Genomic DNA, 25,908 nt, shown 5'->3' with positions numbered 1-25,908 from the left:
TCACTCTAGTGCAACAAAACTGCCAGTATCACGGTCTTCCCCACGAAGACCCAAATCAATTTATCTCTAGTTTTCTGCAAATTTGTGATATTGTAAAGACAAATGAAGTAAACTCAGATGTGTATAAACTCATGTTCTTCCCGTTTGCACTGAGGGATGGAGCAAAGCTATGGCTAGATTCCCAGCCCAATGAGAGTTTGGATACTTGGAACCAGGTGGTAACTGAGTTTTTCACAAAATTTTTCCCACCAAAGAAGCTGACTAAGCTTAGGGTGGAGGTTCAGACCTTCAAGCAGAAGGATGGTGAGACTCTGTATGAAGCTTGGGAGATATACAAGCTACTAATTAGGCAATGTCCTCCAGACATGTTCTCCAAATGGACTCAACTAGATATCTTTTATGAAGGATTGGGAGAAATATCCAAGATGTGCTTAGACAATTCTGCAGGAGGCTCATTGCACAAGAAAAAGACACCAGATGAGACTATTGAGCTGATTGAATTGGTTGCAAGCAACCAATATTTATACTCCTCTAACAGGACCCTTGTGAATTCTGAAACCCTTCAGAAGAGAGGCATGTTGGAAGTAGATGCTGTTAATGCTCTTCTTGCTCAGAACAAGCTGATGTCTCAGCAAATAAATCTACTTACTCAACAGATGGGTGGCATGCAAGTCTCAGCTATCAACACCCAAAATCCACCACAGGAAGTCTCCTATGACATGGCAGGTAATTTTGTGCAAAATGATAATTATGATTATGTTCAACCTTCTTTTGAACAGGTGAATTACATGGGGAGTGGTCCTAGGAATCCCAACAATGACCCATATTCTAAGACATACAACAAGGGATGGAGAAATTACCCAAATTTTGGATGGAGGAATCAACCTTAGAGACCTCAGAACTTCAACAATAATTCTCAGGGCGGTTTCCAACAGAACAATGATTTGGAAGCAATATTGACAGGTTTTAGATAGGAAACCAGAGCATCCATCAAGAATTTGGAGATTCAAATGGGTCAAATAGCCACCAGAATTAATGAAATTGATCAGAGGACCACTAATAGCCTTCCTAGTAACATAATTCCAAATCCAAGAGAGGAATGCAAGGCTATCACTGTGATAAGTGGACAAGGGGCAAGTATAGAAGCACAAGTTATGCAGGAAACCAGAGCCTCCATTAGAAATTTAGAGGTGCTAGTGGGCCAACTGAGGAAGCAATTACTTGAGAGATCTGTAAGTACATTTCAAGGTGATACAGTGGTGAACCCAGGAGAAGATTGCAAGGTTATTCAATTGAGAAGTGGTAAAGTAGCTGGCTTTGAGACCAAGGTCAATAAAGAGTTAGTTGAAAAAGAAGCCCCAGAAGAGAAGAAGGAAGAAGTAGAGCACGCCCCTCCAAAGCGTGTAGACAACCCATTCCCGGATTCTCTTGACACTTATCCTACTTTACCAAAGGCTCCTGAGTACAAGCCTAAAATGCCATATCCTCAGAGACTTCAAAAGGAGACCAAGGACAAGCAGTTCTCAAAGTTCTTGGAAATCTTCAGAAAGTTACAAATCAATATTCCTTTTGCTGAGGTTTTGGAGCAAATGCCTATCTCTGTCAAGTTCATGAAGGAGCTGTTGTCTAAGAAAAAGCGTTTAAAGGGAGATGAGACAGTAGTCCTGACTAAGGAATGTAGTGCTGTCATTCAGAATAACTTGCCAAGGAAGATGCCAGATCCAGAGAGCTTTCAAATTTGATGCACCATTAGGAGCACTACCTTTGAGAAAGCCTTATGTGATCTGGGGGCAAGCATAAATCTAATGCCCTTATCTGTGATGAATAAATTGCAAATCCAAGAGGCACAACCCACAAAGATAGCATTACAAATGGCAGATAAATCTATGAAGCCTGCATATGGATTAGTGGAGAATATCCTGGTCAAAGTAGGTAAGTTCTTTCTCCCAGCAGACTTTGTGATTCTTGACACGGGAGAGGATGAGAATGCCTCTATAATTCTAGGAAGACCATTCCTAGCCACTGGAAGAGCTCTGATTGATGTAGAAGTGGGTGAATTAGTGCTTAGAGTGCATAATGTGCAACTGGTCTTTCATTTCTTCAAAGATATACATCCAACAGGTGAAGAGGAGAGGTGCATGCAAGCTGAGCTTATTGATCTAACCCTTCAGAAACCCCCTGATGATACACAGCAGAATCTGCAGCTCAAGCCTCCCTTGGTAACAATCAATAAAATCACTCCTAACATTAAACCTAAGTTTGGTGTTGGGAATCCATCATCTAGCTAGGAGGAGGTTCCCAAAAAGAAGAAAGTACCCAGAGGATGGAGAAACAAAAAGATCCCCACTGAAGGTTTCTCCCCAGGAATGAATGTGGTGTTGACCAGCAATCCAGCATGGGTTTATACAGTAATCAGAATCCTTTCTCTGGAGCATATTGAGCTACGTTATGGAGACACAGGAAAGAAGTTCAAAGTAAGGGGTGAAGATCTGAGCCCCTATGATCCTCTTCCTTAGAGAAGCTGACCGTCAAGCACTCAAGCTAGTGACGATAAAGAAGCGCTTGTCGGGAGGCAACCCGATAATTTCGTATCCTTAGCTATTTTTTTCATAGTAGTAGTCTTCTTAATGAGTTCTTACTAATTTTCTGATCATGCAGCTATGTTATTCCAGGAACCGAACACCTCAAGCTAAAAAAAACGCATACGACACGCAAGCGTTACTGACGCGAACGCGTCGATCATGTGTGAGTGAAAAATAAAATTTGATAGAAAGTTGAGTGGGAATGGCGCCAGAACCAAGCCTTTAGCACAAACAACCCACGCGTACGCGTACTCCACGCGTGCGCGTCGTTTGTGATTTTCGCCATTCACGCAGGCGCGTCCCCGACGCGAACGCGTGACCTGCAAATTCGACGTAAAAGAGTGTTTGGGCAGAGAGTTGTGCTGGCTTAGGGCAGGAAGTATGCTAAAAGCACAAGTTAGAGCATGCGGACGTGTGACTGACGCGTTCACGTCAGTTGCACATATGGCATTCCACGCGAGCGCGTGCATGACGCGCACGCATCGTTTGCGCTGCCTAGTTTTCTTTTTCTCTCTCTCTCAATCCTAATTCTCTCTTATTCTTTCATCCTTTTATTTTTTTCTCCTCATAATATTCGTCTCTTCTATTTTCAGTTCTTCTTTGCTTGAGGACAAGAAAACCTTTAAGTTTGGTGTTGTTGGACGCTGCGCTTATTGGTTTTCTGGCACAAAAGGGAGGCGAATCATCTTCATTAAGGAGCACAACCTGAAGAATAAAGTGACCGCTAGGATAACTAAGGTGGTTGAGTTCCTTTCATTTTTTATTCCTCCCCTCTTTTTTATGTTATGTTCCGGCTTTCTGCTATTTTGCTTTGATTGTTGCATGATCATTTATTAGTTAGAATCTTAGGACTAGTTTAGTTTTCCTTTAATTGCTTTAATGCTGAAAAGATGTTTCATGTACCACTCACTGAACTTGAATCTAAAAAGAAAAGAAAAAGAAGTGATGTATTGCATGAGAAATTGAGTTAATTTTAAGAATAGTCTGATTTACTTAAATGTGGTGGTATCTTCTATGATTTTTGAATGCATGATATGAACAGTGCATATTTGAATTTGAATCAATGGATATTGATGTATAAGGAACAGGAATTTAGAGAATTATTATGACTTCTCTGAAATAAACAAATATTTAATCCTTGAAGCAAAAGAAACAGCAAAAAAAGGAGATAATAATTAATAAATAAAAGCAAGGTCCAAGGCTCTGAGCATCAATGACTAGGGAGGTCAGACATGATTAAAAGCTCAAAGAGTTATTTCCCTAGTCATATGCTTGTGGTGTGATTGTGTCAAGTAATCCTTGAGACAAAACACTTAGAGTCGGGACCAAGTGCGTTTAACAGAGTATGCCAAAGGCTTTGAGCACCAATGTCTGGGAGTAACGGAAAGAAAAATCAGAACTCAAAGAGAGTTCCCCAGTTAAGTGCTTGTGGTGTTTCTGTGTCAAGTAACTCTTGAAACAAAATATTTAAAGTCACGGTTAGGCTCAAGGTGCAAAGCACCAAAGAAAAAATAAATTAAAGTAAATTTTGCTGTGTTCAAGGATTAAACTAAAATATAAAAGATCAGAGGATTCATAATATTATCCGGATTCAAATTCCGAATGACATCAACATTCTTCTGATTCAAAGGAGAGTGCTATGCCAAACCTATTCAGGATTGCAGTTGTAAATCCCACTATAAGAAGAGACACGAGCTTAATCGAACTCTCATTCTTATGCAAATTCACATCATAAGCTTATATTAGTTTTGGTTGCTTGAGGACAAGCAACAGTTTAAGTTTGGTGTTGTGATGCGTGAGCATCTTGTCTATCTTTTCCTAGTGAATTTGCATCTAATTTGTTGAGTTTAATTAAGAATTAATTATATTTAAGCCACTATGGATGCTATTTTGAGTTTTGTGCAATACTATTTATTTTAGGTAGCATTCGGCAGAATTTGATGGAGTTTCTGCAGCACAAGAAACAAAGGAGATGGCTGCGAGGAGCGACGTGCACGCGTGCCTGACGCGTGCACGTGAGTTGGAGGTATCCATGGCGACGCGTGTGCGTGACTGACGCGCACGCGTGAATTGAAGATTTGCTCAGTGACACGTCTGCATGACGGACGCGTCCGCGTGACTTGCGAAGAAGACCAGCGACGCGTACGCGTGACTGACGCGTACGCATGACGTGCGCAATCTGCAGAATTTACAGAAATTGATGGCGTGGATTTTGGGCCGCGTTTTCGGCCCAGAAAACACAGATTAGAAGCTGCAGAATGGACAAATCAAGTGGTCTCCACCCATCAACGGAAGACTTGTTAATTAATTCGAATTTAAATTCAAATCTGATTTTGAGGAAAAGATATTATTTTTAGATAATTAGATAATAAATTATTAGGATTAGTTATAAATAGGAACTCTGTACATTTAGACAGGGGACAGACATTGTTACAAGAACCCTTATTTTTCCTCTCTGAACCATGAGCAACTAATCCTTCATTGTTAAGGTTAGGAGCTCTGTCTATTTTTATGGATTGATTTTATTGCTTTTTTCTATTTTAATTCATGTATGGATTTATAATTTAAGAATTGTTTTCGCTCTTTATCTTATGAATTTGGGTGGAACGGAAGTATGACCCTCTTTCTATTTGAGTTCTTGTAAAACTTGGAAAAGCTCTTTACTTGAACAACAGCTTGAAAACATATTCTCCTAAATTTTAATTATCTGGAATTAACGGGATACATGACATATAATCCTTCTATTTTTGGGTAATTAGAATTTATGTGGCATGCAAACTGGAATTTGATCATGTAGCTTCTAATTGGAATTAATTGACCAAGAAATTGGCAGTTAATGAAATTTAGAGGAGACTAGAAAGGTCTAAGGAATAAGGGTCTAGTCACATATAGTTTGCCATAAATTAAATCCTACATAATTAAAATAGTTAGTAAGAAAAATTAATCCGGAAAAATAGATAACTCTGAAGCCTTAACAGTTTTCTCCATATTTCATTCCCAATTTATTTAATTGTCTATACTTTTGATATTCTGAATTCGAACTTAAACTTTTTGAACATCTCAAAATCAATTTCTGCTTGCCTAACTAATCCTATCAAACGCTATTGTTGCTTGATCCATCAATCCTCGTGGGATCGACCCTTACTCACGTAAGGTATTACTTGGTACGACCTGGTGCACTTGCCGGTTAGTAGTGTGGGTTGTAAAATACCGCATCAATATTCCACCAACAATAATTAAATTCCAAGCCCTAAAATTGCCATCATTTAGTGATTAAACCAGCGGTAGATAAATATATCATTGATGAGCGAATAATTTGTACGCTTTTTGGCATTGTTTTTAGTATGTTTTTAGTATGATCTAGTTAGTTTTTAGTATATTTTTATTAGTTTTTAGTTAAAATTCACTTTTCTAGACTTTACTATGAGTTTGTGTGTTTTTCTGTGATTTCAGGTATTTTCTGGCTGAAATTGAGGGACCTGAGCAAAAATCTGATTCAGAGACCAAAAAGGACTGCAGATGCTGTTGGATTCTGACCTCCCTGCACTCGAAGTGAATTTTCTGGAGCTACAGAAGTCCAATTGGCGCGCTCTCAACGGCGTTGGAAATTAGACATCCTGGGCTTTCCAGAAATATATGATAGTCCATACTTTGCCCAAGATTTGATGGCCCAAACAGGCGTTCAAAGTCACCCTCAGAATTCCCAGCGTTAAACGCCGGAACTGGCACAAAATTGGGAGTTAAACGCCCAAACTGGCACCAACGCTGGCGTTTAACTCCAAGAGGAGTCTCTACACGAAAATGCTTCATTGCTCAGCCCAAGCACACACCAAGTGGGCCCGGAAGTAGATTTTTATGTCATTTACTCATCTCTGTAAACCCTAGGCTACTAGTTCTATATATATAGGACCTTTTACTATTGTATTTGAATCTTTAGAGCTTTTGATCATGTTTTTATGATTGAACCCTCTTTGGGAGGCTGGCCATTCGGCCATGCCTAGACCTTGTTCTTATGTATTTTCAACGGTGGAGTTTCTACACACCATAGATTAAGGTGTGGAGCTCTGCTGTACCTCGAGTATTAATGCAATTACTATTGTTCTTCTATTCAATTCCGCTTGTTCTTGTTCTAAGATATCACTTGTTCTTCAACTTGATGAATGTGATGATCCGTGACACTCATCATCATTCTCACCTATGAACGTGTGACTGACAACCACCTCCGTTCTACCTTCGATTGGGTGAATATCTCTTGGATTCCTGATACACGATGCATGGTTGATCGCCTGACAAACGAGCGCTCGCCTGACAAACGAGCCATCCATTCCGTGAGATCAGAGTCTTCGTGGTATAGGCTAGAACTGATGGCGGCATTCAAGAGAATCCGGAAGGTCTAACCTTGTCTGTGGTATTCTGAGTAGGATTCAATGATTGAATGACTGTGACGTGCTTCAAACTCCTGAAGGCGGGGCGTTAGTGACAGACGCAAAAGAATCACTGGATTCTATTCCGGCCTGATTGAGAACCAACAGATGGATAGCCGTGCCGTGACAGGGTGCGTTGAACATTTCCACTGAGAGGATGGGAGGTAGCCACTGACAACGGTGAAACCCTTGCTTAAGCTTGCCATGGAAAGGAGTAAGAAGGATTGGATGAAGACAGTAGGAAAGCAAAGAGACGGAAGGGACAGTATCTTCATACGCTTATCTGAAATTCCTACCAATGAATTACATAAATATCTCTATCTTTATCTTTATGTTTATTTCGTTTATCACCCACATCCATTTGAGTTTGCCTGACTGAGATTTACAAGGTGACCATAGCTTGCTTCATACCAACAATCTCTGTGGGATCGACCATTACTCACGTAAGGTTTATTACTTGGACAACCCAGTACACTTGCTGGTTAGTTGTGCGAAGTTGTGTTTATGCCATGGTATTGAACACCAAGTTTTTGGATTCATTACCGGGGATTAATTGATTTGTGAAAAGTAGTGATCACAATTTCGCACTATCAAGTTTTTGGCACCGTTGCCGGGGATTGTTGAGTTTGGACAACTGACGGTTCATCTTGTTGCTTAGATTAGGTATATTTTTTTTCAGAATTCTTGAAAAGGAATTCTAGAGTTTCATGATGATTTGTTGAAGTCTGGATGGCTGTGAAGCCATGTCTAATTTCATTGGACCGAGGTTTCAACTTATCATCACAAGAGCTTGTTGATTTCTATCAATCTTGCTGTTGGAGCAGTGATCTGCTAAGGCTTGGCTGGCCATTGGCCATGTCTAGTGTTTTGGACCGAAGCTTTCTTTGAAAGCTTGGATGGCTGTGAAGCCATGTCTAATTCCTGGACCGGAGTCTTAGACTAAACATTGCATGACTCCTGGAATTCTCATTAAGAATTTTGATACCTTTATTTTCTTTTTCCACTCAATTTTCGAAAATCCAAAAAAATTTTACAAAATCATAAAAACCAAAAATATTGTATGTTTCCTGTTTGAGTCTAGTGTCTCATCTTAAGTTTGGTGTCAATTGCATGCATTCATTCATGTGTCCTAAGTGATTTTCAAGTTATTCTTGAGGATTTACTTTCTCTGATCTTTGAAATTCTCTTGACTTGAGTGTTTTTGTGTGTCTCATATGCATTCTCATTTTGTTAGTATCAGTAGTATACAAACTGCTAAGTTTGGTGTCTTGCATGCATTGTTATTTGATTTTAGTTGCATTTTGATTATTCCTCATTATTAAAAATTCAAAAATATTTTTAATTTGTGTCTTCTCAAGTCAACAATACAGAGAATTGAAGATTCAGAACATACAGCAGAGGAATTGCACAGAAAAAGCTGGGCGTTCAAAAACGCCCAGTGAAGAAGGACAAACTGGCGTTTAAACGCCAGCCAGGGTACCTGGTTGGGCGTTTAACGCCCAAAAGGGTAGCATTTTGGGCGTTAAACGCCAGAATGTGCACCATTCTGGGTGTTTAACGCCAGGATGGCACAAGAGGGAAGATTTTGCTTTCAAATCAATTTTTTTTCAAGTTTTCAAGGTTTTTCAAAATCAAATCTTTTTCAAATCAAATCTTTTCAATCAAATCTTTTTCAAAATCAATTTCTTTCCATTTTCAAAGATACTTGCTATCAATTAATGATTTGATTCAACATTTCAAGTATGTTGCCTTTTCTGCTGAGAAAGGTTTAATGTTTGAATCATATCTTTTCTTGTTAGCCAAGTTATTAATTTTTAAAATCAAATCTTTTTAAAATGTTTTTCAAATCATATCTTCTCAATCACATCTTTTTAAAACTAATCATATCTTCTTAACCACATTTTTTCAAAATAGCTTTCAATCAAATCTTTTTGATTTCTAATCTCAAAATCTTTTTCAAAAATCACTTTATTTCTTTTCCACTCTTAATTTTCGAAAATCAATTAAAGTTTTTCAAAATGTTTTTAAATTTTTCGAAAATTTCTTCCCCTCTTCTCATATCCTTCTATTTATGGACTAACATTATTCCTTAATACACAATTCAAACTCCATCTTCCTTGATAAGTTCGAATTTTCTACCTCTGTCTTCCATTTTTCTTTTCCTCTGACTCCTTAAGGAATCTCTATACTGTGACATAGAGGATTCCACATTTTCTTGTTCTCTTCTCTTTCTTATGAGCAGGAGCAAAGACAAAAGCATTCTTGTTGAGGCTGACCCTGAACCTGAAAGGACCTTGAAGCGAAAACTAAGAGAAGCTAAGGCACAAATCTCTGTGGAGGACCTAACAGAAATCTTCAAAGAAGAAGAACACATGGCAGCCGAAAACAACAACAATGCCAACAATGCAAGGAAGGTGCTGGGTGACTTTACTGCACCTACTCCCGACTTCTATGGAGAAGCATCTCTATCCCTGCCATTGAAGCAAACAACTTTGAGCTTAAGCCTCAATTAGTTTCTCTAATGCAACAGAATTGCAAGTTCCATGGACTTCCATTGGAAGATCCTCATCAGTTTTTAGCTGAATTCTTGCAAATCTGTGACACTGTCAAGACTAATGGGGTTGACCCTGAGGTCTACAGACTTATGCTATTCTCTTTTGTTGTAAGAGACAGAGCTAGGACATGGTTGGACTCTCAACCTAAAGAAAGCCTGGACTCTTGGGAAAAGCTAGTCAATGCCTTCTTGGCAAAGTTCTTTCCACCTCAAAAATTGAGTAAGCTTAGAGTGGAAGTCCAAACCTTCAGACAGAAGGAAGGAGAATCCCTCTATGAAGCTTGGGAAAGATATAAACAATTAATCAGAAAGTGTCCTTCTGATATGCTTTCTGAATGGAGCATTATAGGTATTTTCTATGATGGTCTCTCTGAACTGTCCAAGATGTCTTTGGATAGCTCTGCTGGAGGATCTCTTCATCTGAAGAAGACGCCTACAGAAGCTCAAGAGCTGATTGAAATGGTTGCAAATAACCAATTCATGTACACTTCTGAGAGGAATCCTGTGAACAATGGGACTAGTCAGAAGAAAGGAGTTCTTGAGATTGACACTCTCAATGCCATATTGGCTCAGAACAAAATATTGACTCAACAAGTCAATATGATTTCTCAAAGTCTGTCTGGAATGCAAAATGCACCAAGCAGTACTAAGGAAGCTTCATCTGAGGAAGAAGCTTATGATCCTAAGAACCCTTCAATGGAAGAGGTGAATTACATGGGAGAACCCTATGGAAACACCTATAATCCTTCATGGAGAAATCATCCAAATTTCTCATGGAAGGATCAACAGAGACCTCAACAAGGTTTCAACAATAATAATGGTGGAAGAAACAGGTTTAGCAATAGCAAGCCTTTTCCATCATCTTCTCAGCAACAGACAGAGAGTTCTAAGCAGAATACCTCTGACTTAGCAACCATGGTCTCTGATCTAATCAAAACCACTCAAAGTTTCATGACTGAAACAAGGTCCTCCATTAGAAACTTGGAGGCACAAGTGGGTCAGCTGAGCAAGAGAATTACTGAACTCCCTCCTAGTACTCTCCCAAGCAATACAGAAGAAAATCTAAAAGGAGAGTGCAAGGCCATCAACATGGCCGAATTTGGAGAGGAGGAAGAGGCAGTGAACGCCACTGAGGAAGACCTCAATGGACATCCACTGGCCTCCAATGAGTTCCCCAATGAGGAACCATGGGAATCTGAGGTTCAAAATGAGACCATAGAGATTCCATTGGACTTAATTCTGCCATTCATGAGCTCTGATGAGTATTCTTCCTCTGAAGAGGATGAGTATGTCACTGAAGAGCAAGTTACTGACAAGTTATTTGGAAATGAGACTTGGGAGGATGAACCCCCTTTGCTCACCAAAGAACTGGATGACTTGTCTAGGCAGAAATTACCTCAAAAGAGACAGGATCCTGGGAAGTTTTCAATACCTTGTACCATAGGCACCATGACCCTCAAGAAGGCCTTGTGTGACTTAGGGTCAAGTGTAAACCTCATGCCTCTCTCTGTAATGGAGAAGCTAGGGATCTTTGAGGTACAAGCTGCAAAAATCTCACTAGAGATGGCAGACAACTCAAGAAAACAAGCTTATGGACTTGTAGAGGATGTTCTGGTAAAAGTTGAAGACCATTACATCCCTACTGATTTCATAGTCCTAGAGACTGGGAAGTGCATGGATGAATCCATCATCCTTGGCAGACCCTTCTTAGCCACAGCAAGGGCTGTGATTGATGTTGATAGAGGAGAGTTGATCATTCAAGTGAATGAAGAATCCTTGGTGTTTAAGGCCCAAGGATATCCCTCTGTCACCATGGAGAGGAAGCATGAAGAGCTCCTCTCAAAACAGAGCCAAACAGAGCCCCCACAGTCAAACTCTAAGTTTGGTGGTGAACCCCCACATTCAAACTCCAAGTTTGGTGTTGGGAGGTTCCAACATGGCTCTGAGCATCTGTGAGGCTCCATGAGAGTCCTCTGTCAAGCTACTGACATTAAAGAAGCGCTTGTTGGGAGGCAACCCAATGTTATGTTTTTATCTATTTTCCTTTGTTATTTTTTTTTTTTGTAGGTTGATGATCATGAGAAGTCACAAAATCAGTGAAAAAAGCGAAAACAGAATGAAAAGCAGAAAGAAAAACAGCACACCCTGGAGGAGAGCGTGCTGGCGTTTAAACGCCAGTGAGGCTAGCTGTTGGGCGTTTAACGCCCAGTCTGGCACCATTCTGGGCGTTTAACGCCAGAAAGGGGCACCAGACTGGCGTTAAACGCCAGAAAAGGGCAAGAAGCTGGCGTTAAATGCCAGAAATGGGCACCAGCCCGGCGTTTAACGCCAGAAATGGCTAAAAACGCAATTTTGCATGCCATTTGGTGCAGGGATGACTTTTCCTTGACAGTCAAGATCTGTGGACCCCACAGGATCCCTACCTACCCCACCACTCTCTCTCTTCTTCACCCATTCACCAATCACCTCAACACCTCTTCCCCAAAAACCCTTCACCTATCAAATCCCATCTTTCTCTTCACCACTCACATCCATCCTTCATAAAACCCCACCTACCTCACCATTCAAATTCAAACCACTTTCCCACCCAAACTCACCCTCACTTGACCGAACCCTACCCCTCCCCCACTCCTATATAAACCCTCCTTCACTCCTTCATTTTCACACAACATAAACACCACTTCTCCCCCTTTTGGCCGAACACAAAGCCATTCCCTTCTTCCTCATTTCTTCTTCTTCTACTATCTTCTTTCTTCTTTTTCTCGAGGACGAGCAAACATTTTAAGTTTGGTGTGGTAAAAGCATTGCTTTTTGTTTTTCCATAACCATTTATGGCATCCAAGGCCGGAGAAACCTCTAGAAAGAGGAAAGGGAAGGTAAAAGCTTTCACCTCCGAGTCATGGGAGATGGAAAGATTCATCTCAAGGGTGCATCAAGACCACTTCTATGAAGTTGTGGCCTTGAAGAAGGTGATCCCCGAGGTCCCTTTTTCACTCAAAAAGAGTGAATATCCAGAGATCCGACATGAGATCCGAAGAAGAGGTTGGGAAGTTCTTACCAACCCCATTCAACAAGTCGGAATCTTAATGGTTCAAGAGTTCTATGCCAATGCATGGATCACCAAGAACCATGATCAAAGTGTGAACCCGGATCCAAAGAATTGGCTTACTATGGTTCGGGGGAAATACTTGGATTTTAGTCCGGAAAGTGTAAGGTTGGCATTCAATTTGCCCATGATGCAAGGAGATGAACATCCTTACACTAGAAGGGTCAACTTTGATCAAAGGTTGGACCAAGTCCTCACAGTCATATGTGAAGAGGGCGCCCAATGGAAGAGAGATTCAAGAGGAAAGCCGGTTCAATTGAGAAGGCATGACCTCAAACCTGTGGCTAGAGGATGGTTGGAGTTTATCCAACGCTCAATCATTCCCACTAGCAACCGGTCCGAAGTTACCATAGACCGGGCTATCATGATTCATAGCATCATGATTGGAGAAGAAATAGAAGTTCATGAGGTTATAGCTCAAGAACTGTATAAGGTGGCAGACAAGTCCTCTACCTTGGCAAGGTTAGCCTTTCCTCATCTCATTTGTCACCTCTGTTATTCAGTTGGAGTTGACATAGAGGGAGACATCCCTATTGATGAGGACAAGCCCATCACTAAGAAAAGGATGGAGCACACAAGAGACCCCACTCATCATGAGATCCCTGAGATTCCTCAAGGGATGCACTTTCCTCCACAAAACTATTGGGAGCAACTAAACACCTCCCTAGGAGAATTGAGTTCCAACATGGGACAACTAAGGGTGGAGCACCAAGAACACTCCATCATCCTCCATGAAATTAGAGAAGATTAAAGAATCATGAGAGAGGAGCAACAAAGACAAGGAAGAGATATTGAGGAGCTCAAGCACTCCACAGGATCTTCAAGAGGAAGAAAGAGCCTCCATCACTAAGGTGGACCCGTTCTTTAATTTCCTTGTTCTTTATTTTCCTGTTTTTCAAATTTTTTAGTGCTTATGTTTATCTATGTTTGTGTCTTGTGATCATTAGTGTCTTAGTGTCTATGCCTTAAAGTTATGAATGTCCTATGAATCCATCACCTCTCTTAAATAAAAATGTCTTAATTGAAAAAGAGAAGAATTGCATGAATTTTGAATTTTATAACAGTTTAATTATTTTGATGTGGTGGCAATATTTTTGTTCTCTGAATGTATGCTTAAACAGTGCATATGTCTTTTGAATTTGTGGTTCATAAATGTTGGCTCTTGAAAGAATGATGAAAAAGGAGACATGTTACTGAGGATCTGAAAAATCATAAAAATGATTCTTGAAGCAAGAAAAAGCAGTGAATACAAAAAAAAAGAAAAAAATATTCAAAAAAAAAGAGAGAAAGAAAGAAAAAGAAAAAGAAAGAAAAAGAAAGAAATAAAGTTGTGATCCAAGGCAAAAAGAGTGTGCTTAAGAACTCTGGACACCTCTAATTGGGGACTTTAGCAAAGCTGAGTCACAATCTGAAAAGGTTCACCCAATTATGTGTCTGTGGCATGTATGTATCCGGTGGTAATACTGGAAGACAGAGTGCTTTGGGCCACGGCCAAGACTCAATAAGTAGCTATGTTCAAGAATCATCATACTTAACTAGGAGAATCAATGACACTATCTGGACTCTGAGTTCCTAAAGAAGCCAATCATTCTGAATTTCAAAGGATAGAGTGAGATGCCAAAACTGTTCAAAGGCAAAAAGCTAAAAGCCCCGCTCATCTAATTAATACTGATCTTCGTAGATGTTTTTGGAATTCATTGCATATTCTCTTCTTTTTATCTTATTTGATTTTCAGTTGCTTGAGGACAAGCAACAATTTAAGTTTGGTGTTGTGATGAGCGGATAATTTGTACGCTTTTTGGCATTGTTTTTAGTATGATCTAGTTAGTTTTTAGTATATTTTTATTAGTTTTTAGTTAAAATTCACTTTTCTGGACTTTACTATGAGTTTGTGTGTTTTTTTGTGATTTCAGGTATTTTCTGGCTGAAATTGAGGGACCTGAGCAAAAATCTGATTCAGAGACCAAAAAGGACTGCAGATGCTGTTGGATTCTGACCTCCCTGCACTCGAAGTGAATTTTCTGGAGCTACAGAAGCCCAATTGGCGCGCTCTCAACGGCGTTGGAAAGTAGACATCCTGGGCTTTCCAGCAATATATGATAGTCCATACTTTGTTTACGATTTGATGGCCCAAACCGGCGTTCAAAGTCACCCTCAGAATTCCCAGCGTTAAACGCCGGAACTGGCACAAGAATGGGAGTTAAACGCCCAAACTGGCACCAAAGCTGGCGTTTAACTCCAAGAGGAGTTTCTACACGAAAATGCTTCATTGCTCAGCCCAAGCACACACCAAGTGGGCCCGGAAGTGGATTTTTATGTCATTTACTCATCTCTGTAAACCCTAGGCTACTAGTTCTATATATATAGGACCTTTTACTATTGTATTTGAATCTTTAGAGCTTTTGATCATGTTTTTATGATTGAACCCTATTTGAGAGGCTGCCCATTCGGCCATGCCTAGACCTTGTTCTTATGTATTTTCAACGGTGGAGTTTCTACACACCATAGATTAAGGTGTGGAGCTCTACTGTACCTCGAGTATTAATGCAATTACTATTGTTCTTCTATTCAATTCCGCTTGTTCTTGTTCTAAGATATCACTTGTTCTTCAACTTGATGAATGTGATGATCCGTGACACTCATCATCATTCTCACCTATGAACGTGTGACTGACAACCACCTCCGTTCTACCTTCAATTGGGTGAATATCTCTTGGATTCCTGATACACGATGCATGGTTGATCGCCTGACAAACGAGCGCTCGCCTGACAAACGAGCCATCCATTCCGTGAGATCAGAGTCTTCGTGGTATAGGCTAGAACTGATGGCGGCATTCAAGAGAATCCGGAAGGTCTAACCTTGTCTGTGGTATTCTGAGTAGGATTCAATGATTGAATGACTGTGACGTGCTTCAAACTCCTGAAGGCGGGGCGTTAGTGACAGACGCAAAAGAATCACTGGATTCTATTCCGGCCTGATTGAGAACCGATAGCCGTGCCGTGACAGGGTGCGTTGAACATTTCCACTGAGAGGATGGGAGGTAGCCACTGACAACGGTGAAACCCTTGCTTAAGCTTGCCATGGAAAGGAGTAAGAAGGATTGGATGAAGACAGTAGGAAAGCAAAGAGACGGAAGGGACAGTATCTTCATACGCTTATCTGAAATTCCTACCAATGAATTACATAAGTATCTCTATCTTTATCTTTATGTTTATTTCATTTATCACCCACATCCATTTGAGTTTGCCTGACTGAGATTTACAAGGTGACCATAGCTTGCTTCATACCAACAATCTCTGTGGGATTGACCCTTACTCGCGTAAGGTTTATTACTTGGACGACCCAGTACACTTGCTGGTTAGTTGTGCGAAGTTGTGTTTATGCCATGGTATTGAACACCAAGTTTTTGGATTCATTACCGGGGATTAATTGATTTGTGAAAAGTAGTGATCACAATTTCACGCACCAATCATAACAATGAAACATTGTTGTGATTTTATAGGACCAGAATTAATTAAACAGTAGGCAATGAACCGATAGCGACGCAAGGAGGGACAAACCCAATGGCGAGGTGAGGCGAGCAGCAATGAACGCGATGGAGACGCCAACAGGATGCCAGCAATGAGGAACACATGCAATGACGAGAAAATCAAATAGAGAAGAGTAAATCGCGAGCAGTGATATGGAACGCGAAGAGCAAAGAGTAAATCTCCCATCAATCAAAATTCAAAGTGGTTGGAGTAGTTTTGTTATTTCAACAATTCCACTAAATTAACTACTAGTAAGTAAGATTTGAGAGAAATTTTTGTCATAGCTGAGAGACTTGAGAGGAAGATGTGGACGACACCACGGCAGAGCAAAGCGAATGTTTCAGAACGACACGAGCTGAAGATCAAACATGGCAGAGCAGAGCAGAACACGATGCCAGAAGTAGCACATGACACGAGCAGAGTGATGACAAGTCATCATATACCTATTTTTCAATGCTTTTTCATACAAGAAATTGATGATTAGTGCTTAAATATGACATTCTTTTGTGCTTAATTAGAATATTTTCTTGATCTTTTAAATTTATAAATCTTGTAGGAAATAAGAAGAAAAAGAAGCAAAGAAGCACAAAATAAGCTAAAAAAGGAGAAAAAAGAGCTTTGGGGCACACTTTGAAGTTGGAGCACACTTTGGAACCCTAGGCCACGCTTTTCAAAGTGTGGCCCATGACCAAATCAAACAAGGAAGCAACCAGCACGCACATTGCCCTGCTCTTGCCAAGGGCAGGGCAATATCGTCATGCAAAGTGAGGTTGGAAGAAAATTTTCGCTAAGTTAAAACTTGGGCGCTCACAGCATGACCATGCCTACTTCAAAGGGCTATAACTTGAGCTACAGATGTTCGATTGATGTGCTTTCAGTTGCGTTGGAAAGCTGATATTCAGAGCTTTCCAACGATATATAACAATCCATATTTGGCATACAATTGAGGCATGAGTGAAAGGCATCTTTAAGGGCCAAAAATAAGTGAAAATAAACCAAAGTGCTTCCACCAAGGCTCGAAGAGGGAGACACAAGGAAACCAAGAAAGTCTGCTCTCAAGGAGAGCAGAGTGCTCTCTTGGAGAGCAATGTTGTGCTCTCTTCATAAAAATTCAAGGAAAATTGTTTTCCCAAATGCTTTCACACGGGTTTGAACTTGGGAAAGCCCCTTGGCGCACACAAGCATGAGCATGACACGGCCAGGAACATGAGGCGCGCAACACAACATGGGCAAGGAGGACTTGGTGCGCAAGATAGACATGCAAGGCTCCACTGCTACGCCCTCCACAAGAGCAGGGCAGCATCCTGATGCCTCACTATACTCAACACGCAAATTGGATCCCCATACAAAGCCTCACTGCTCTGCTCTCCACAAGAGCAGAGCAGCCTCCTGGGAGCAAACACTCATGGGCCGAAATTCAACCAAAATTCCATTTAAACTCAATTTCTCTCCAAATTGAATCAAGTCCAACCAAACCTATTTCTCCTCAAATCCAAAGCAAGCAAAGCCAACATCATCACTCAAAGGCACATGGATCAATTAGATTAGGATTTTCATTTTAATTGTAATTTGTTTTAATTCCATTTTCATTTTCACTTTGTAAAGCCTATATAAAGGCATCAATTCCATCTCACAAGAAAAAAGGCGAGCTCCACTAGGGAGCATTAGGAGTAGAGAGCTCTCTCCTTCAATTTTCATTTCTGTTTTGAATCTTGGGGTGGAGAATTGAAGGAATTCTGTTTCATTCTCCCTTGGAGATTTCTCTTTGTTTGCCTTGCTGCATAATTTCAGTAAATTGCAATTTGAATCAAATTCCTCTTACTGCTTTCATCTTCATTTCTTCTTCAATCTGTTTGCTATTGAATCAAGGAAGGGCTTGAGATCTAGACTTGTTTTCTAGTCTCTTTGATTCCCTGAGATCTTCAATTTTATTTTGCAATTGAGTTAAGTTCTTGGCTGCTCTTCTGTTTTTACTGTTTCATTGAAATTGTTGATTATTCTTCTGGAATTTCATGCATGATCTAAGTTCTTGTTGTTTTGATTCTTCAACACCTTTATATTTCTATTTTGATATTGAATTGATCTGTTTCTAAATTTCAAAATCTGAGAGTTCTTTAATTCATTGCACTTTACATTTTTTAGTTCTGTTTAAATTCCCTGCTCCCACTCCCTTTTATATTCAATGCAATTTATATTTCTTGTCATTTAAGTTTCTGCAATTTACATTGCTTGCTCTTTAAGTTTCCTGCCATTTACATTCTGCAACTTTAAATTCACTGCTATTTACTTTCTGTTGGCCATATTTCATCCCATTTCACTTCAATGTTAGCTTGACTAAACTAATCACCCACTAAAGTTGCTTGATCCATCAATCCCTGTGGAATCGACCTCACTCTAAGTGAGTTATTACTACTTGATACGATCCGGTACACTTGCTGGTTAGATCTATGTGTTTGGAAATTTCTTTTTCCACAAAAACACCATCAAGTTTTTGGTGCCGTTGCCGGGGATTGATTAGATCAACAATGATTAAGTGGGTGAGAATTCTAGATCAAGCATCTTTTTTGTTTTTGTTCTCTGTTCCAAGTTGAAACCAAGGTGTTTGTGTTTTTGTCTCACTAAGGAAATCTCATCTGAGACATGAATTTCAACTTTCAATGGTGTTGTGTTTTGCAAAACTCAGATGGAGACCAACTCATCTTATGATCAAACAAATTTTATGGGATATTACTCACCATCACCAATCTCTAATGGTGGCTGGGAATATCACCAAGAAAATACAAATTCTAAGCACTCCAATCCATGGAGATTTGCTTCAGAAACACAAGATGAACAAGAGAATCATATGGGATACCAACCACCACCACAAAATGATTCATATCATTATCCTCATGGTGGATGGGAGTATCACCAAGGAATGAAAGAGCATGAATACCTCCCAGAGCCACAAAGTGACTCCCTCTGTGATGATAGTTACACAAACCGTGGCTGAGAAGGGAATCTCAAGGATTCATGCTCCATTCATCAAGAAACATCTTCCCTGGAGTATACTCTCAATAAAGTCATGAAAAATTATCCACCATCACTTCCCAGTTTCTCATTTGAAAGTTCTTCATCACTTGATTATACCTCAACACAAAGTTTCCTCCAAAATCTATACAAGTCATCCTACCAACCACAAAATTCATCCCACAACTCACAAAACTCATTCCACACCCCTCAACACAACTTCACCACAACAAGCCAATGTCAAGCCATTGAAATACACAGACAACTCGTGAAAAGACACACACAATCCCAATCTTGGAAAGAAATCCTCTTCAAGAAGATGAATAAGCCCTTAGAGCAAACAAGGAGGAACTTAGAACATTCAAACAGAGAGGATGAAAACCAATTTGTGGGTGAGGAAGTGGAAAAGCAAGATGAGGAAGCCTTTGTGTCAAGTGAAATTTCAATGAAAAATGAGATGGTGGAGGTATTTGAACCTGAACTTGCATATTCACAGAAGCCACTTGAGATGATAAAGGAACATGAAAGCTCACAACCCCCACAAACCTCCCTGAACCAAAGATGCTCAACACTGATTGAAAGATATGAAGAGGAGATGAAGAAATCATGGGAAGAACAACAAACCTCTTCTATGAAAGTGCTATTAAAACAAATGTTGAGTGTAAAAGAGGAAGTGGAAGAACAAGAAAGTGAGGAGGACAATCAAGGACGTCCAAACTCAAGTGAAGCAGAGAAGTGCAAAGAGAAACAACTCATGGAACCAACAATGCAAGAGGGTTTTGATGAAGAAATTACTCCAAAAATCACACAGCAACCATGTCTTGACATCCAAAAAGTAAAGGCAATTAACAAAAGCACCAAGAAGAGGATTGTGACCAAGATACCAAGGACAACATTCAAGAGAAGGTCAACTGTAAACAATCCTTCCCCTGGACCATTAGCAAGCAAGCTCAATCAAGCCATGTACAAAAGGAGGCTTACTGAAAGGAAACCAAGAAAGGGAACAATAGCTGAAACTTCCTCCCCCTTGAGGTCATTCCTCTTAACAAATTGGAAGAAGAGGAAGAAAGTGAAGAACAGGTAGACAGTAGGTACATTTCTTCTCCTTGCTTTGTTTAAATTTCAATAAATTGGCATATGATTACATTCTAAGTTTGGTGTTGCCCTGCAACAATTTGTTTTCAATCCATTTGAATGATTGCATCAATTCTACATGAAAGTGTCACACTAAGATTCTAAGTTTGGTGTGCCACTTATTTTCTATGCAATTTATTCAAGCAACACTACTTGTTTGCATAATCATAATGCCTCTGCAATTTTATTTGTCTCTTTTGGTTTAACATTTCAGTTCCCTTTTTGTTTTATTCATTTACTTGTTTTTAATGCTTTCTTTTGTTAACTGTGTTTGTTAATACATCACCAAAAGAGCTTTATTCATGACAAGATTCTTGGCTTGGTGATTATATTTAACATACAACAGTTTCATTTAGTCTTATTTCAAATAAAATAGACATAGGATTGCATTCTAAGTTTGGTGTTGTTATGCAACAAAAATTTGTTTCCACTCTTTACTGGATACTTGCATTAATTTCAAGTGAAAGTGTCACACTAAGTTTGGTGTGCCACTTATCTTTTATGCAATGTATTGTGCACACCCTCTTATCTATGCAATCATAATGTCTCTGTCCTTTGTGCCTTGATTTTTATCTTTCATTTTGCTTGCTTAGAACACATGTGCTACTAACATTTCATTGTGTAAGACATTCATGATCCATCTTAGCCCTATAGCCATTGTTCTAATTGTTGCTTGAGGATGAGCAAGCATTCTGAGTTTGGCAAGGGAAAGGGAAGAATAAGAGGAAAATGACAACAATAGAAAAGATGGACTACAAGGTTGTAAAGTTCCTTTTCCTCTCCTTTGTTTCCAGCACTTTAAATTGCATGATTGTCTTTATATTCTCTGTATGCATGTGTGGTATGACTAAGCATAGCTTGAATTTTGTTTGTAACATGTTGCTGCGGCATTATGACTACCAACTTGAGCTTTGTGAATTCAAAAGCAATAAAGCATCATATCATAAACAAACAAGGAATTAAAGAAGAATTTAGCATGTGCATACAAGTATTGGAAAGCTAGTATGATTGATTGTTGCTCAATTGCATTAGATTTTATTTAATTGAAGTTTTCATCTAGGACATTTTGTGAAATCTTTTGAAATCATGAAAACCTTGAAAAAAAAAAGCAAAAAAGGGCAAGAAAAGAAAAAGGGAAAGAATGAGAAAGCTGAAGGCTCTGAGTACCAATGGCAATTTATTTGCTAAGTACTTGTGGTGTTTATGTATCAAGCCAAATGCTTGAAAACAAAATACTTAGAAGTCAAGGCTAGGCTCAAGTGCAAAAGCACTCCCTCAAAGCTCAAGGTTCTGAGCATCAATGATTAGAGAATCAAGAAAAGAAAAAATGAACTTAATGAAGTCCTCTAATTCAAATGCTTGTGGTGCTTATGTATCAAGTGGTAATACTTGAAAACAAAGCATTTAGAATCGTAGCTTTGTTATTAACTCATGGGGCAAAGCACCCAAAAGGAGAAGCTAATAAGAAAAAAAAAATCAAAAGCTTGTTTCAGGGAAGAAATATAAGAGAAAGATTTCATAAATTGAGCTAGATAGAAGCATCAATCATTTACATCTCTTTTGTGATTGTAGCATGCTAAGAAAACTAGCTAACCATGAACAATGAGTTGCTATTCTTCTTACCTTGGATTGTCAACCTTTATTGCATGATTCTTTTCTTGCTTGGGGACAAGCAAAGTTTAAGTTTGGTGTTGTGATGACAAGTCATCATATACCTATTTTTCAATGCTTTTTCATACAAGAAATTGATGATTAGTGCTTAAATATTGCATTCTTTTGTGCTTAATTAGAATATTTCCTTGATCTTTTAAATTTATAAATCTTGTAGGAAATAAGAAGAAAAAGAAGCAAAGAAGCACAAAATAAGCTAAAAAAGGAGAAAAAAGAGCTTTGGGGCACACTTTGAAGTTGGAGCACACTTTGGAGCCTTAGGCCACGCTTTTAAAAGTGTGACCCATGACCAAATCAAACAAGGAAGCAACCAGCACGCACATTGCCCTGCTCTTGCCAAGGGCAGGGCAATATCGTGATGCAAAGTGAGGTTGGAAGAAAATTTTTGCTAAGTTAAAACCTGGGCGCTCACAGCATGACCATGCCTACTTCAAAGGGCTATAACTTGAGCTACAGATGTTCGATTGATGTGCTTCCAGTTGCGTTGGAAAGCTGATATTCAGAACTTTCCAACGATATATAACAATTCATATTTGGCATACAATTGAGGCATGAGTGAAAGGCATCTTTAAGGGCCAAAAATAAGCAAAAATAAACCAAAGTGCTTCCACCAAGGCTCGAAGAGGGAGACACAAGGAAACCAAGAAAGTCTGCTCTCAAGGAGAGCAGAGTGCTCTCTTGGAGAGCAATGTCGTGCTCTCTTCATAAAAATTCAAGGAAAATTGCAAGGTTCTGAAACCGAACCGGTCATCGAACCGCTCTAGGTACTGGTTCACTGGTTCATAGGTTCAACCGGTCCGATCGTGGTTGAACCGTAAAAACCGTTTTATAATAAAATAATAAATAAAATATAAATAAGCACATAAAAATATAATTATAGTCTAATCTAAACTTGAAAATATCATTCAAATTAAAAGTACTACATAAACCAAATGTTATAATCTCATTCAAATACAAATTCAAAGTGCAAAAGTCAAGAAACAAACAACCAAACATAACATAGCAGCATCAAAATGAGCCAAATTTGTCATCAACCATCAAAATCCTCCATGATTTGCTGCAGATTTGCGTCATTGATTTCATCACCTTCATTTCCACTACTTGGACCAGAAAAAGCAAGTGGTGCATCATAAAATGTACTAGTACTACCACCACCACCACCTTGATCTAAATCAGCATCAATCTCATCTAAGAAAATATAACACATTATCAATAAATTAAAGATCAAAGCTATTGTAATTTATTGTATGTTCAATAAACTATAATACTCACCAAGCAAGTCTTCAATATTACTTGGAAGATCAGGCTCTTTTTCAACAACCTCTTCCGTCACCCAAAAATCAACCTTATCAATAGTTTCAATATCAATTGGATCATATTGCGACTTTTGCTTTCTTTTTTTTTCTTTCATTCCTAACAAATTAAATACAATATATGATAAGCCTAGTATATTAGCTATACAAAATCTAATGATATGAAATGAAAGGATGAAATATAAATTACCTGGATTTAAGACGCAAATTATATGTAACATACACAATATCACTTAGCCTATCATGCTCCAATCTATTCCTTCTTGCAGTATGAATTTGATCAAAAAGACTCCAATTCCTTTCACACCCTGAAGAAGCAGATGCTTGGCTAAGAATGCGAACTGCCATTTTTTGTAAACATGGAGCAGAACTACCAAATAACCTCCACCATTCATCTATAAATTACAATCCCATATCTCAAGTATTAGTTATAAAATTAAGGAAATCAAAACATAAAATAAGTGAATAACTAAAGCTTATTATCAAACAGATATTATTACCAGGTTGAAGTTTTTTTGCAGCTGGAACAGCTTCAGGCCTATCAAAGCTTTCCTTTCGATCTCTATATAAGTGTATTTCTTTCATTGCCTCAACTGAATCTAAATTATTAACCTTGCAATGCAATGTAACAAGATCAAGTAAAGCTCGCATGACATCAGGTGATTCTCTATAATTTTCAGAAAAAAAGCAATCAGGATTCAAGAAATAGGCTGCTGCGTGAAGATTTTTTTTCAAATGTTTGTCCCATCTTGAGTTGATAATCTCTGTGTAAGGTTGATATGCACTCTTCCTATGCTTGAACATTTCTTTGATTCCATTTTCTGACCTCAGCATACCTTCATAAACAATTCCCAATGATGGTTTATCATCGGCATCTACCAACCTCAGCAATTTAATCAACGGACTCACAATTTGGCATACAGTAAAACAATCATCCCAAAATTTATTGTCTAGGATAATTGCACTCACAGCTCTCCCATTAGCACTCCTTCCTAATTTGTGTCTGGTAAAGTGTGTATCAACAACCAATTATTGTAATTCCGATTTGCGCTCAAAGATACTCATCAATGTGAGGAAGACAGTGGCAAAACGAGTTGCACCTGGACGAACAATCTCCCTCCAATCCTCTTTTTGTCTTAGCCAGGACAAGAACACCGTATGATTATATACAAACACGGTAATCTTCGAAGCACGTGTTGCAAGGCTAGAAATATGTGGCATGCTGCTTATATCTTTTAGAATAAGATTCAAGCAATGAGCAGCACAAGGTGACCAGTGAATATTTTCAAATTTCTTATTAATAAGCCTACCAGCAGCAACATAGTTCGCAGCATTATCGGTCACTACATGAACAACATTATCAGGTCCAATCCATTCAATCACCTCTGAAAACAAGTCACACAAGCTAGAAGCATTTTTAACCATACTTGAGGCATCTACAGATTTCACAAAGCACAACCCTTTCGAACAATAAACCAAAAAATTAATCAATGTTCTTTGCCTTTGATCTGTCCAACCATCAGCCATGAGAGTACATCCAGTTTCTTTCCAAGCAGACCTATAGCTATCAACAACCATTTGACACTCCCTTTTGAGATCGGCTAATAAATTAACCCTCAAAGAGTCATAAGAAGGACCTTTATAACCAGGTCCAAAGCCAGCTACACCATCCAACATATCTTGAAAAAAAGGTGACATAACCGCATTGAAAGGAATCCTACAATTCAAAAGCCATCTAGCCACTCGCTTATCAACTTCATGAAGCGCCTCTTTGTTTTGAAACACGCTTTTTAGACTTTTTTGACTTCCCGGAGTTGTTCTTGGTGCAAAAATAGGAGGAATAATGATTTTTGCTTTCTTTTTTGGATCGCCTCCAACAACCTCCTTAGTTGGTAACTGACTCGGAGTTTGTTGTTCCTCTTGCGCTATTGCTTCATCAATTGCATCCTCACACTCATCGGTACCCTCTTCGTTGAAACTTACTTTCCTTTTACTAGTTTTACTTTTCTGAATCTCTTTCAACAAACCTTCCATTTGTTTTTCTACATCATACGGGACCTTAGAACACTTCTTAATGTCTCCACCCATCTTCGCCAAATGCTTTTTCATTCTATTAATTCCCCCGCCCCCAAAAGTACTCAGACAAAATAAACATTGGTAATGCGGCTTTCCATTTATATTCTGTAAAGCAACGTATCTCCAAGCAGGATCAGTTTTTCCCCGAACACTAGAAGTTTGTGACTGATTTTCGTTACTCGCGGGAGGAAGAGAACGTTCATTCGAAGCAGAATTATTTTCAGCATTATTATTCCTAGGTAGGTCTTGGTTGATACTTTCTTCCATACCTAAATATTACCAGCAATCCAACCCAATAATCTCAACTCTCAAGTTCACAGCAAATGAACAAACAACATCCATTGATCCAAATTCTAAAATCAGAGTATACAAACATCTCAGGTTCAAAAAATTCAGAATTCAATTCACAAAAACATCTCTCAAAATCATCTCTCAAACAACATCTCAGATTTCACAAAATCAGAATTCAGAATTCAATTCACACTATCAGATTTCACAAAATCAGAATT

General features: G+C 39.0%; 1 protein-coding gene and 1 non-coding gene across 2 annotated transcripts; both read right to left on the bottom strand.

Moving 5' to 3' along the window:
* Positions 1-9,782: 9,782 nt before the first annotated feature.
* LOC112704610 (small nucleolar RNA R71) lies at positions 9,783-9,890 on the bottom strand. Its single transcript, XR_003155227.1, has one exon. It is a non-coding gene; the product is annotated as a small nucleolar RNA R71 (small nucleolar RNA).
* Positions 9,891-24,352: 14,462 nt separating this feature from the next.
* On the bottom strand, positions 24,353-25,666 carry LOC112701240 (uncharacterized). The gene has a single exon (XM_025752021.1). The coding sequence runs from the start codon at positions 25,664-25,666 to the stop codon at positions 24,353-24,355; it is 1,314 nt and encodes a 437-aa protein (XP_025607806.1).
* Between the last annotated feature and the right edge of the window lie 242 nt (positions 25,667-25,908).

This window comes from Arachis hypogaea, chromosome 7 (assembly GCF_003086295.3).
Source record: "Arachis hypogaea cultivar Tifrunner chromosome 7, arahy.Tifrunner.gnm2.J5K5, whole genome shotgun sequence".
In the NCBI taxonomy this organism is placed as follows: Eukaryota; Viridiplantae; Streptophyta; class Magnoliopsida; order Fabales; family Fabaceae; genus Arachis; species Arachis hypogaea.
The sequence above is the reverse complement of the archived record's forward strand: the minus strand, read 5'-3'. Positions and strand labels throughout refer to the sequence as shown.